Source organism: Salvelinus fontinalis, chromosome 10, assembly GCF_029448725.1.
Source record: "Salvelinus fontinalis isolate EN_2023a chromosome 10, ASM2944872v1, whole genome shotgun sequence".
NCBI lineage: Eukaryota > Metazoa > Chordata > Actinopteri > Salmoniformes > Salmonidae > Salvelinus > Salvelinus fontinalis.
The window spans coordinates 5344417-5359904 of NC_074674.1; the positions used below are offsets into that span (position 1 = coordinate 5344417).

A 15488-nucleotide genomic window follows, 5' to 3' on the forward strand; every position below is an offset into this window, starting at 1 on the left:
CTGAGAACCAGCTATTGATCAGGTCAATCATCCCGACCAACCAGGGACACTGTCAGAACAGATGTGCCAGAGTTACAGACTCAGCACAGAATGGACACCCTTCCCCAACAGTAGGATCCAGGTGTACCAGATGCATATTGGTGGCTATGGCTCCATGTATTATCCTCCATTGGAGGTCAGCTGTTCTCTTATCAATAGGCAGTTTGTATAATGACCGCCAACAGCCTTTTGGGGAGGCACCTGGACCAAACACATCCGCCCACCTTGTCGATTGTACCCCTTCCAGGGAAGAAACACGGGACACTTTTACACAGATTATGTACATGTCCTTCTTTCCCACTGCCTTGAACTCCCCCAGCTCCGGGGTATTGAAGGAAAACAGTATCCCCACGTCCTCCTCTAATGCCCCCGCCGCAGCACTAACATTCAGCGTAGGGAACACATCATCCAGACCCTCCGTCCACCGATCAGAACTGGAAGTGTCAATCACATACTGCTGATGAAGTACTGGCAAGGAGTCGCAGACCTCAGCGACGACCTTCCTCAGTAGGCGAGATGATCGGAACCCTGCTCTTTCTCCCAGCTCCTCCAACGATCTGCTCCTGCTCCGCATCAGATGACCCAGCTTGGTACACCCCAAACCTAACAGGCATGAACGTAGCCTGGCTGAACCCGGAGCACGGGACTGGATGGCAGTGTTGTAAAAAAGAGGCTCTTCAAAAAGCCACATCCCTGGTGGCGTGCCGGCCTTACGGGACTTGACAAAAACTCTCCAAGCCTGCATAACATACTCATAAAATGGAGTCAGGCCAGACAAATCATCCCCCCTAGCTTTAAGAGGAAAGGTGCTTGTCTAATCGGCCCGCTCTCCTCATCAATGTACAGTATAGTCTGTGTCGACCCAGCTAGAACCGTCACAACTGTACAACAGTCTCTGAGCTGCTTGAAGCTGGAAGCACCCTCGTGCAGTGGCAGGTACAGGGCCGCAGCTTTAATCCAATGTCCAGATCAGAAGAAATTGACAAGGGTCCTCTGAAGCTCTTGTATCAGACCCACCGGTGGCTGTAAAATCATTCGTCTGTGCCACGGGGTAGAGGCAGCTAGATTATTGGCTACCAGCACCCTTCCCCTATAAGACAGCTGGGGCAGCACCCATTTAAACCTTGACAATCTGGCACAACCTTTCTCCACTACACCCTCCCAGTTATTTTTATGAAAGACATCGGAGCCTAAAAAATAAAAAAAAGTCTTCATCCCATCTCTGCCCCACTGAAGCCCCCGTGGTAACCATGGAGAGGACCCTATCTGAATCCCCCCTGGTAACCATGGAGCGGACCCCGTCTGAATCTGACCTGCCCACCGCAATTCGCTCTTTCCCCAATTGACTCTAGCTGAGGAGGCCCCCTCATACACCTTTAAAGCGTTTGAGAGAACCTTAACATCCTCAGCCCCTGTAATAAAAACGGTCACGTCATCTGCATACGCAGACAGTGCTATCGTGGGACCCTTCATTACACCTGGCACAGAGAAACCAGTAAGCCTCGCTCTTAAAAAACAAAGCATTGGTTCAATTGCCAGACATTATAACTGCCCTGAAATTGGGCCTCCCTGCCTGATGCCCCTTTGGATGGGGATGGGGCAACTCAAACCACCCCCACCTTCACCATACATGAGGCCCCAGCATACAGTAAACTCATCCAAGACAAAAAAACATCCCCAAACCCAAAGGCTTTCATTGTTTTAAACAAGTACTGGTGGTCCACGCGGTCAAAAGCCTTCTCCTGATCCAAAGAAAGTAAACCCACATTTACATCAGACAGTTTACAAATGTCTAAAACATCCCTTATTAGAAACAAGTCATCAACAATAGAGCGGTCAGGTAAGACTGGTCCTTGTGGACCAACAGCCCCAGATATTCTTTCAACCTGTTTGAGAGACATTTAGATAAAATTGTATATTATGCACACAGCAATGCAACAGGTCGCCAATGTTTTAGAGGAGTGTCACGATCGTCGTCGTGGAAATGACCGAACCAAGGTGCAGCGATCGTACATTTTCCTTTATTTATGTAAATGTCGCCAACAAAACAAGAAACAAAGAAACGACTGTGAAGCTTACTAGGGCTATAGTGCCACTAACAAAGATAACTACCCACAAAATACAAAGGAAAAAAGGCTGCCTAAGTATGATTTCCAATCAGAGACAACGATAGACAGCTGTCCCTGATTGAGAACCATACCCAGCCAAAACATAGAAACAAATAACATAGAATGCCCACCCCACATCACACCCTGACCTAACCAAATAGAGAAATAAAACGTCTCTCTAAGGTCAGGGCGTGACAAGGAGCCAAATCCCCCTTTTTTGGCACCAATGAAAGCACAGCACATTGACAGGATACAGGAACCACTTCATAAAAATCCTCCCCAATAGATCTTATAGAACTCAGATGGTAAACCATCGATGCCAGGAGCTCGGCCTGATGAGAGCTGCATAACTGCAGTGGGCAGCTCGGGCAGAGTAATGTCAGAGTCCAAAGCAACTCTCTGCTCAGGGCCCAATTGAGGAAGTCCATGTAACAATTGTTCAGTACACAGATAATCACAATCCTCCGCCTTATAGAGGGCAGAGTACAAATCCACGGCATGTTGGCGCATCTCACCGTCATCCGTGGTCACCTTCCCATCAGGGAGACGAAGGCAGACCATCTGTTTGCGTTGCAATGTCGACTGTCCTACGTTTAAAAAAATGCTAGGGGCATCCATATCCTTGAGGGTAGCAAAACGAGACCTAATCAAGGCACCCTTCACTCTTTCATGTAAAAACGACCTCAGTTCATGTCTCTTGTCCTGTATGTTCATTAGTCCAGGGTCATTCTGAGTGAGCAACTTCAATTCAATAGATTTGATGTCCTGCTCAAGGGACCTGATAGTCTCTAACTTCAATACGAGACAGAGCAGTATACTGTTCAAATCAAATCAAAGTTTATTTGTCACGTGCGCTGAATACAACCTTACAGTGAAATGCTGACTTACAGGCTCTAACCAAAAGTGCCCTAAAGGTATTAGGTGAAAAAACACTCATATTTGGGCCTTCCCAACCTCCCACCATTGTCTCAAGGACTCAAAATTCCATTTCGTAACCCTCCATTTTTCCCAAAACAACAAACTTTTCACAAAACATGACATCATGTAACAACTTAACATTAAAATACCAATAAGGTGATGACCTTTGTGGACAGGACAAGTGAATATCAACAGACACATTATGGTGATCAGAAAAACACACAGGAGTAATGGCACACCTTCTAACCCTACTACAGTAGTGATCAAATACATACAACCTGTCTAACCTTCCAACCCTACTACAGTAGTGCTCAGATACACACAACCTGTCTAACCTTCCAACCCTACTACAGTAGTGATCAGATACATACAACCTGTCTAACCTTCCAACCCTACTACAGTAGTGATCAGATACAACCTGTCTAACCTTCCAACCCTACTACAGTAGTGATCAGATACCTACAACCTGTCTAACCTTCCAACCCTACTACAGTAGTGATCAGATACATACAACCTGTCTAACCTTCCAACCCTACTACAGTAGTGATCAGATACCTACAACCTGTCTAACCTCCCAACCCTACTATAGTAGTGATCAGATACATACAACCTGTCTAACCTTCCAACCCTACTACAGTAGTGATCAGATACATACAACCTGTCTAACCTTCCAACCCTACTACAGTAGAGATCAGATACATACAACCTGTCTAACCTTCCAACCCTACTACAGTAGTGATCAGATACATACAACCTGTCTAACCTTCCAACCCTACTACAGTAGTGATCAGATACAACCTGTCTAACCTTCCAACCCTACTACAGTAGTGATCAGATACATACAACCTGTCTAACCTTCCAACCCTACTACAGTAGTGATCAGATACATACAACCTGTCTAACCTTCCAACCCTACTACAGTAGTGATCAGATACATACAACCTGTCTAACCTTCCAACCCTACTACAGTAGTGATCAGATACATACAACCTGTCTAACCTTCCAACCCTGCTACAGTAGTGATCAGATACATACAACCTGTCTAACCTTCCAACCCTACTACAGTAGTGATCAGATACATACAACCTGTCTCACCTTCCAACCCTACTACAGTAGAGATCAGATACATACAACCTGTCTAACCTTCCAACCCTACTACAGTAGTGATCAGATACATACAACCTGTCTAACCTTCCAACCCTACTACAGTAGTGATCAGATACATACAACCTGTCTAACCTTCCAACCCTACTACAGTAGTGATCAGATACATACAACCTGTCTAACCTTCCAACCCTACTACAGTAGTGATCAGATACATACAACCTGTCTAACCTTCCAACCCTACTACAGTAGTGATCAGATACAACCTGTCTAACCTTCCAACCCTACTACAGTAGTGATCAGATACATACAACCTGTCTAACCTTCCAACCCTACTACAGTAGTGATCAGATATATACAACCTGTCTAACCTTCCAACCCTACTACAGTAGTGATCAGATACATACAACCTGTCTAACCTTCCAACCCTACTACAGTAGTGATCAGATACATACAACCTGTCTAACCTTCCAACCCTACTACAGTAGTGATCAGATACAACCTGTCTAACCTTCCAACCCTACTACAGTAGTGATCAGATACATACAACCTGTCTAACCTTCCAACCCTACTACAGTAGTGATCAGATATATACAACCTGTCTAACCTTCCAACCCTACTACAGTAGTGATCAGATACATACAACCTGTCTCACCTTCCAACCCTACTACAGTAGAGATCAGATACATACAACCTGTCTAACCTTCCAACCCTACTACAGTAGTGATCAGATACATACAACCTGTCTAACCTTCCAACCCTACTACAGTAGTGATCAGATACATACAACCTGTCTAACCTTCCACCCCTACTACAGTAGTGATCAGATACATACAACCTGTCTAACCTTCCAACCCTACTACAGTAGTGATCAGATACATACAACCTGTCTAACCTTCCAACCCTACTACAGTAGTGATCAGATACAACCTGTCTAACCTTCCAACCCTATTACAGTAGTGATCAGATACCTACAACCTGTCTAACCTCCCAACCCTACTACAGTAGTGATCAGATACATACAACCTGTCTAACCTTCCAACCCTACTACAGTAGTGATCAGATACATACAACCTGTCTAACCTTCCAACCCTACTACAGTAGTGATCAGATACAACCTGTCTAACCTTCCAACCCTACTACAGTAGTGATCAGATACATACAACCTGTCTAACCTTCCAACCCTACTACAGTAGTGATCAGATACATACAACCTGTCTAACCTTCCAACCCTACTACAGTAGTGATCAGATACATACAACCTGTCTAACCTTCCAACCCTACTACAGTAGTGATCAGATACAACCTGTCTAACCTTCCAACCCTACTACAGTAGTGATCAGATACATACAACCTGTCTAACCTTCCAACCCTACTACAGTAGTGATCAGATACATACAACCTGTCTAACCTTCCAACCCTACTACAGTAGTGATCAGATACATACAACCTGTCTAACCTTCCAACCCTACTACAGTAGAGATCAGATACATACAACCTGTCTCACCTTGCTGCACTGACACAACCTTCATTAACTTTTAACCATGTGTACTGGCTAACCGTTGCCTTCCTAACTCTCCACACATCAGAAAGCTCTAACTCAGTTAATAGACCAGACAGGCAGGTGGCTGACCGCAGGTGAGGTTCTTCAGCAGTGCGGTCAACAGTCCCCCCCATAAAACCATACACCCCTCTTGGTCACACTGTCTTCAGGTTTCCTTTATTTGATCAAATTCAACAATCCTCTCTGTACCCTCATTAGGAGCATAAACAGAAAACATTTAAATAAAATGAAAACATAACATCTGCCTTGACCAATAAAACCCGATCCTTGACAATCTCTGTTGTAGACACCACATTCACCCCTAAGCCTGAGGAAAACAAGATGTCCACCCCAGTACTGAAATTAGTACCATGACTGAGTATATGCTGCCCCTCCCACCACATACCCCAGTCAACCTCATTGGCCTCATCACTATGTGTCTCCTGTAGAAAAAACACATGAAGTCTTTTCTGTTGTATTACTTCTAATACCCAAGCCCTCTTATTCATGTCCCTTCCTTAATATTGAGAGAACCTCCCCTTAGTACCTCCATATAGAAAAGAGAAAGGAAAAGCAGAAGAAACTACAGAGAAACCAGACAAAGAGAAAAAACACTCGATGAGGCATGATCATCATCATTTTAATTTTCTCTGAACCTGACCACGTTTCCCACTACCTTTTTGCTGCTGTGACAGCAGTAACACATTTCCTCAAGCGAAAACGCTTCTTCTCACTCAACTGGTCCAACCCCACCGTCCACCGTCAATCACAGCTGACCTCACAAACTTATCAACATCTAAAAAATCTGGCAATTTGACAGATTTCCCAAAAGTCTGATCCAGGAACCCATTTACCTCCTCTTGATTGTAAATTGAGTCGTCGCCTGCTGCTATCATATCAAAAGAGATATCCATTTCCTTCTCCTGATCCTCCTCAGCTGAGGCCACAGACCACTGACTCCCCTCAGCCACATCCCTCTCAACACTCCCCACTTGCACCACATCAATCGAACTGAGCATCTCCTCCACTACCTGGGAGACTAGCCCAACCTGAACCCCCTCCTGTACCCCATCAATCGTAGTGAGAATCTCCTCCACTACCTGGGAGACTAGCCCAACCTGTACCCCCTCCTGTACCCCATCAATTGTACTGGGCATCTCCTCCACTACCTGGGAGACTAGCCCAACCTGAACCCCCTCCTGTACCCCATCAATCGTACTGGGCATCTCCTCCACTACCTGGGAGACTAGCCCAACCTGAACCCCCTCCTGTACCCCATCAATCGTACTGGGCATCTCCTCCACTACCTGGGAGACTAGCCCAACCTGAACCCCCTCCTGTACCCCATCAATCGTAGTGGGCATCTCCTCCACTACCTGGGAGACTAGCTCTACATGACCCCCCTCCTGTACCCCATCAGTCATACTGGGCATCTCCTCCACTACCTGGGAGACTAGCTCTACATGAACCTCCTCCTGTACCCCATTACTCGTAGTGGGCATCTCCTCCACTACCTGGGAGACTAGCTCCACATGAACCCCCTCCTGTACCCCATCAGTCATACTGGGCATCTCCTCCACTACCTGGGAGCCTAGCTCTACATGAACCCCCTCCTGTGCCCCATTACTCGTAGTGGGCATCTCCTCCACTACCTGGGAGACTAGCCCAACCTGAACCCCCTCCTGTACCCCATTACTACTGAGCATCTCCTCACCAGTCTGAGGAAATGGCTCCCCAGATCCGTCCTTCCCTCCTACAACAATATTTTTCTGCTGCACATCAGACGCTAAGTTCCCCTCTGGTACAAACTGGAACTCCGTACCCTCAACACGGACAACTTGTTCCTCAGCAACAGGTGCTTGTGACTGCTCTACCACTGTCGGCCCACCTCTCGCTACGTCAGTGGGCCTAGGCGTTACGAGGACCACCTGCGACCCTCCCTCCACCTTCTCCCTTTTTGGGCAAGCATGTTGCTTATGGCCAACATCCCCACACTCAAAACACCGTTGACTACCCGTACTAGCATAAGCCATGTACAGTCTGTTGTCATACTTGACTTTAAACAATAACTCCAAAGTCTGCTCCGGTGAGTCCAAAAACATAAACACCTGTCGCCGAAACGACATAACCTGTTTCAGAGCCGGGTGTTTGCATGCTCAACCATCCAATCAACAAGACGCTCATCTTGAAGATAAACCACCACCGTTTTATTAATCCGCGATGCATAAGCAACATTCTCATAGCCTACCTTCTCTCCTACGGCAACCAGAAACTCCACAGTGACAGTAGCTTCAGTAACACACCTAAAGCCGTGCCGAAGTAACAGAGATGTGGTCCCCATGTGGGTCGTCATCCCTGCCAAAGCCAGGGCCATTCCGACAAGAAAAACAAACAACAAATAAATAAAATAAATCATCACCGTAATCATGCATAGAAAAAGAAAAACCACCAAGAAAAGTAAAACAAGTAGGGAAAAACAGGCGATCTAACTCCAGACAACACTCGCTCATACAACTCCCAGCATGCACCAAACACCACTCCCGAGAGAGAGAGAGAGAGAGAGAGAGGTCCATATTTCACCTGCACTGGCCAGTGATGAGCATGATGCATGTTACAACAATGCAACAGGAGTATTGAATTACATTATGAGACCATTTCCCAAAAGCCTTTAGTCCCCGTGTAACTGCTTAAAACTAGTTAAGTAAATCTATCCTCTTCCTGTGTTTTTTCCACTGCTGTGAAGAACTTTCCTTTGACTAAAGTTTTAAAAGAGAATCATCTCTGTAATATGGCATTCAAGCCTCATCGCGATTGGCTGATGAAATCTGAACTACAATTATGAAAGCGTTCGTTACATCTATTCCCTTCCTACCTGTCAACGATTACATTCACTAGGTAGCAATCCATCTGAATTACAGTGCTATTAAATGAAGCTCTGTTTCAACTGTGCCAGCTTGGAATCCCATCATGCTGATGAGGTGTGTTTGTCCAGTCTCGGTCCACTACTAGACTGCCCAGTGCCTCGCCATTACCATGCCCAGCAGAGGTGTCTGTCTGTGGGGATGCTGCGGCTGGACACGTGGGGCATCTCCTGGAGCTCCTGGCTGTTTAGGGACTGGGAGTCGACTGACTCTCTCTCACAGGGGTTTAAGAGCTCCAGTTAGGAGTATGTTGTCCGGCCCCTCCTCCCCCACAGCCCATCCATTACACTGAGAGTAATCTAATTACACCTCGCTTCACTCCCAAGTTGGACTTCACAGTTTTGCAAGCTTAGCACTGACAACTGATTTCATTAGGTTTGATTGTCCTTGCTGAGATCCCACTTCTGGGCCTAAAAGCTTTTTACGCTTTCTCAGGTTCCTCTGTGTGTTGGTTTATTATGCCGACCTGTGTCTTCTTTATTAATCTATATGAGTGGAGGTAACAGAAACTGCTGAATACAAACGAAGGTGACATCATTTTACAAGCCGATTAAGAGACGAGAGAGAGAATAAAGAGAGAGGGAGGTGGGGTGAGAGAGAGGGAGGTGATGGTGAGAGTAAAGAGAGAAGGAGGTGGGGTGAGAGAGAGGGAGGTGATGGTGAGAGTAAAGAGAGAATGAGGTGGGGTGAGAGAGAGGGAGGTGGGGTGAGAGAGAGGGAGGTGATGGTGAGAGTAAAGAGAGAAGGAGGTGGGGTGAGAGAGAGGGAGGTTATGGTGAGAGTAAAGAGAGAAGGAGGTGGGGTGAGAGAGAGGGAGGCGATGGTGAGAGTAAAGAGAGAGGGAGGTGGGGTGAGAGAGGGAGGTGATGGTGAGAGTAAAGAGAGAGGGAGGTGGGGTGAGAGAGAGGGAGGTGATGGTGAGAGTAAAGAGAGAAGGAGGTGGGGTGAGAGAGAGGGAGGTGATGGTGAGAGTAAAGAGAGAAGGAGGTGGGGTGAGAGTAAAGAGAGAGAGAGGTGATGTGAGAGAGAGGGAGGTGAGGGTGAGAGAGAGGGAGGTGGGGTGAGAGAGGAAGAGAGAGGGAGGCAGGGGTGAAATTAAAGAGAGAGGGAGGTGATGGTGAGAGAGAGGGAGGTGGGGTGAGAGAGAAGGAGGTGGGGTGAGAGAGGAAGGTGAGGGAAGGAGGAAGAGAGAGGGAGGTGATGGTGGGAGAGAGGGAGGTGGGGGTGATAGAGGGAGGTGGGGTGAGAGAGGAAGAGAGAGGGAGGCAGGGGTGAAATTAAAGAGAGAGGGAGGTGATGGTGAGAGAGAGGGAGGTGGGGTGAGAGAGAAGGAGGTGGAAGTGAGAGTAAAGAGAGAGGGAGGTGAGAGAGAGGGAGGTGGGGGTGAGAAGAAGAGAGAGGGAGGTGATGGTGAGAGAGGGAGTTGGGGTGAGGGTGAGAGAGAGGGAGGTGGGGTGAGAGAGAGAGAGGCGGGGTGAGAGTAAAGAGAGAGAGAGAGGTGAGAGTGAGAGAGAGGGAGATGGGGGTGAGAGAGGAGTTGTGGGGTGACACGGGGAGAGAAAAGTCATCAACGAGAAGGACCCAGAAAGGATAAATGAGGACCTCAACACTCTAGGTGTTACCACAATAGCACACTCGTCTTCACTCTGGCACCTATCACAACCACCTGTTCCTTAAACAACCTTTCAGCATCTTCACCTACAGGAATAACCAAAAATCTCCTCACCTGCTTTAGTTCTAAACAAACACTATACTTACATACACCAAATGAGACCCTTGGGTACCGTTCATTTCCAAGTTTGCAACTCACTAATTGGCAAAAAAGAGCGAGCATGAAATATCAAGGTGAACCTTTATGGCAGTCCCAGATCGGCTGCAATTAGGCCGTTTGCAGTCTATGCAGAAAAGAATAGGGCCAGAGGGCCAGAGCCGTGTTAAATATGGAGCTGCTGAGGAGAGTTCCCAGAGGAGTTGCAACATACACAACAGCCATTCTGCCAGCACACTACACGTTTCCACGTCACCCTGCACATTCTGAGAAGGTTAAACAGAGCAGATAGAACAGACGTAAACACAATGTCAGATGTTGTTATCCTGACCGTTGCCATCCTGACCGTTGCCATCCTGACCGTTGTCATCCTGACCGTTGCCATCCTGACCGTTGCCATCCTGACCGTTGCCATCCTGACCGTTGTCATCCTGACCGTTGTCATCCTGACCGTTGCCATCCTGACCGTTGCCATCCTGACCGTTGCCATCCTGACCGTTGTCATCCTGACCGTTGCCATCCTGACCGTTGCCATCCTGACCGTTGCCATCCTGACCGTTGTCATCCTGACCGTTGCCATCCTGACCGTTGCCATCCTGACCGTTGCCATCCTGACCGTTGTCATCCTGACCGTACATATTAACATATTAACGTTGGAATTAAATTAGAGAATCAAGGAGTGTTGCTCTTCTCGTCTTTCTACTCTGACAGACAGACAGACAGACAGACAGACAGACAGACAGACAGACAGACAGACAGACAGACAGACAGACAGCACAGCACAGCACAGGCAGACACAGACAGACAGACAGACAGACAGACAGACAGACAGACAGACAGACAGACAGCACAGGCATACATACATACATACATACATACATACATACATACATACATACATACATACATACATACAGTACATACATACACACATACATACATAAAGTACAGACAGACAGTACCGACAGGCATACATACATACATACATACAGACAGACAGACAGACAGACAGGACAGACAGACAGACCTACATACAGTGCAGACAGCACAGACAGTACAGGCAGACAGGACAAGTAGACAGTACAGACAGCACAGCACAGGCAGACAGTACAGACAGACACACATACATACAGACAGTACAGACGGGCAGACAGTACATACAGCACAGGCAGACAGTACGGACAGACATACATACAGTACAGACAGACAGGACAGGCAGACAGTACAGACATACATAAATACAGTGCAGACAGCACAGACAGTACAGGCGGACAGTATAGACAGTACAGACAGACCATACAGACAGACATACATACAGTACAGACAGACATACATACAGTACAGACATTACAAGCAGACAGTACATGCAGACAGTACAGGCAGTACAGCTATGCAGTACAGACAGACAGACAGGACAGTACAGACATACATACATGACAGTACAGGCGGACAGTACTGACAGATAGACAGACAGACATGACAGTACAGACGGACATACAGACCGTACCAACAGACAAACAGGACAGTACAGACAGTACAGACAGACAGTACAGGCATACAGACAGACTGGGGCAGTACAGACAGACAAACAGGACAGTACAGACAGTACAGACAGACCGACAGACAGACAGCCAGACTGGGGCAGTACAGACAGACAAACAGGACAGTACAGGCAGACCGTACAGTATAGACAGACAGAAACAGTACAGACAGTACAGACAGACAAACTGGACAGTACAGACAGACAGACAGACAGACAGACAGACAGACAGACAGACAGACAGACAGTACATCCCTCTCTCATTTTCTCTCGTTCTGGTCCTCTCCTCCAACACCACCGAACAGTGTATTTTCATCCTATGTTCTGTTGTCTTTTCCCAGTTCCCAGAACACATATGAAACATGCAGACCCACTCTCCATTCTGTCCATCCCCAGCGAGATGATCTACCGGTACTTCACTACCATGTAGAGATTAACACGCAGCTGCTGGCTCCAGTCACTTTGTTGTCCAGCTGTTTTCCTTTCAGCTGTCCCCTCCTGTTGACAACTAACACTAAATGATTAATCGCCCATATTATTCCTGACGCACATTTCATTAAAGGAGATACTTAATCCATTGGTTGCTCTTGAACTTTTATTCTCATGCTCGTGGAAAACTTGAAAAATCACAAACTCAGTTTCACATCATTTGAAATATATACACCCTCTGGAGAGTAAACAACTTTATTTATATGCAGAAGGGATACTTTCCAAAATGTAATACTCATACTGACAACATCTTCAACAAGTATACATGACAAATGTGTTTCTCAGGGCAAACCTTACTCAGTGGAAAAATACTAGGGAGAATTTTCATTTTATATCTGTTAATAGAGGTAGTAAGGATGGATGGATGACTTAATAGAGTAGTAAGGATGGATGACTTAATAGAGGTAATAAGGATGGATGGATGACTTAATAGAGGTAGTAAGGATGGATGGATGACTTAATAGAGGTAGTAAGGATGGATGGATGACTTAATAGAGGTAGTAAGGATGGATGGATGACTCAATAGAGGTAGTAAGGATGGATGGATGACTTAATAGAGGTAGTAAGGATGGATGGATGAATTAATAGAGGTAGTAAGGATGGATGGATGACTTAATAGAGGTAGTAAGGATGGATGGATGACTTAATAGAGGTAGTAAGGATGGATGGATGACTTAATAGAGGTAGTAAGGATGGATGGATGACTTAATAGAGGTAGTAAGGATGGATGGATGACTTAATAGAGGTAGTAAGGATGGATGGATGACTTAATAGAGGTAGTAAGGATGGATGGATGACTTAATAGGTAGTAAGGATGGATGGATGACTTAATAGAGGTAGTAAGGATGGATGGATGACTCAATAGAGGTAGTAAGGATGGATGGCTTGATTAACTGATGTTTCTGTTTCCCTAACAGAGAACAGACCCTACACCAAGCCTCCCATCATGTACTGAAAGAACTCCAGCTCTTCCAGACCTGACCCATGGCTGCCGCTGCTGGCTACCCCAGAGACAGAGCCCTTGGCTGGAAGAGAACGAGCGGAGAAGAGTGGCGACTGAAGGGAGGAATGGATCCCCTGAAACTCATGTACAGGACTGCAGAGAGGGTGTGGTGGGGTGAGAGGTAACACTGGAGTAGCTCTTTTTGCTGCCCCATCATCTCACTCCAGCTACTTGTAAAATCCCTCTATTTTACTTGTTTGAGAAAAAAAGAGTAAGGACCATTGAAAATAAAACGTGGATTTTTCTCTACTCCCTGTGAAGCACATACAGAAAGCTATCCTCCTTCTCTATCCTACTTCTCTCCAAGCTGATTGCCTCTCATTATTATTATTGTTATTAATTATTAGTATTATTATTGTTGTTAGTTGTTGATTCCTCAAATGCCCCAATATGTCCCAATAGCACAAGTCTTGCAGCGCATATATAGGATCATTTCTTCTTAAAGCTTGAAAATCTGAAGGAGGATATGAAATGTAACATTCAAGACAAAATGTGCTTCTCTTCTTATATCACCTCTTCTTCATCAAGTAAAAGAGACTGAAACAGTTTCTGAATTTATATGCTTTTTCTCTTTTGTCCTCTTTTTTTCTGAAAGATGTCACTGCTTCGTGTTGACTTGGGAATGTGTCCTCTCCCTGAACTGAATGTGTCCTCTCCCTGAACTGAATGTGTCCTCTCCCTGAACTGAATGTGTCCTGTCCCTGAACTGAATGTGTCCTCTCCCTGAACTGAATGTGTCCTGTCCCTGAACTGAATGTGTCCTCTCCCTGAACTGAATGTGTCCTCTCCCTGAACTGAATGTGTCCTGTCCCTGAACTGAATGTGTCCTCTCCCTGAACTGAATGTGTCCTCTCCCTGAACTGAATGTGTCCTCTCCCTAAACTGAATGTGTCCTGTCCCTGAACTGAATGTGTCCTCTCCCTGAACTGAATGTGTCCTCTCCCTGAACTGAATGTGTCCTCTCCCTGAACTGAATGTGTCCTCTCCCTGAACTGAATGTGTCCTCTCCCTGAACTGAATGTGTCCTCTCCCTGAACTGCATTGTTTGTGTGTGTTTACTGAAAGCTCAGTCTGGACACAAAGAAAGAGATATTGAGGCGTATCCTAGATACCTTTCCCCACTAATGGTTTCTCTGTTGCTCAGTTCAAATGTTATATTGCTGTTTAAAAGACAGTATTACAGTAACCCCTGTTCTGCCCCCCCCCCCCCTTTGTTTTTAAAGACATGTAAAAATGCTTTAGCATTGGCTATTCTGACGTCGTAATTAAGTGGATACATTTGTTGTCAAGAAAAAAACTAACGTAAAATGAAATACCCCAATGCATATCTGATGCAAGCATGCCTGTAGATACAACACTGGTAAAAAAAAAAAGTTACACTTGCTGGTTTAAAAAACATGCCAATTCAAATATATTTTTTACAATTTGGGGAATTTAATTATTACCATGATCACAACCAGGCAGCTATTTCAAATTGTTGACCTTGTTTTAATGATGATATCACATCACAGCCGTGCACAAAACACACACAATGACAAACATACTTCTGGAAATCTTGCTAGATTTTTTTTTGGTTGTTGTTTGGTTTTGTAGTAATAAAGATCTAGATTCCGATCTTTTGTTGAAGTCTTCTGTGCCCTCTGGTTTACAACTTCCTGTGGTTCTCAGTTGTGCATCTGTCTGAGGTAGCAAAAACATGCACAGAAACTATTCTCCCTGTGTGAGTGAGTGTGGCACTAGCGCGTGTTCCTGTAGTGCAGGGTAGAGGCCACAAACAATTGGAACTCATGAGGTTCCGCAGTGGCTCGTGGGTCTGTGTACCCACATTTATTTACCCCCTGCAACTCTACTCATTTTGCCATGGGGTGGAGACAAATGTTTGCAGTTTTAAATATGATATCTGATGATCAATGGGGTCAACCCGGTCAGTAATTTGACCATGCTTACTAAAAGTTTAGATAGCTGGCCGCTAGACTAAGTTACCAATGTAAAAAAAGGTTAGCTGACATGGCTAGTTGAGTGACTGTCAGTGTCTGACAGAAGAGAAAAACTGCT

General features: G+C 45.8%; 1 protein-coding gene across 1 annotated transcript in view; it reads left to right on the forward strand.

The window, feature by feature from the left end:
- The window catches only part of LOC129863162 (dachshund homolog 2-like), a 128953-nt gene extending 113906 nt beyond the window's left edge, over nucleotides 1-15047 (forward strand). Inside the window, exon 12 of the mRNA XM_055935092.1 lies at nucleotides 13348-15047. Coding sequence (XP_055791067.1) covers nucleotides 13348-13385 — 38 coding nt within the window. The 3' untranslated portion in view covers nucleotides 13386-15047. The remainder of the gene's footprint in view (nucleotides 1-13347) is intronic.
- The last annotated feature ends 441 nt before the right edge of the window (nucleotides 15048-15488 follow it).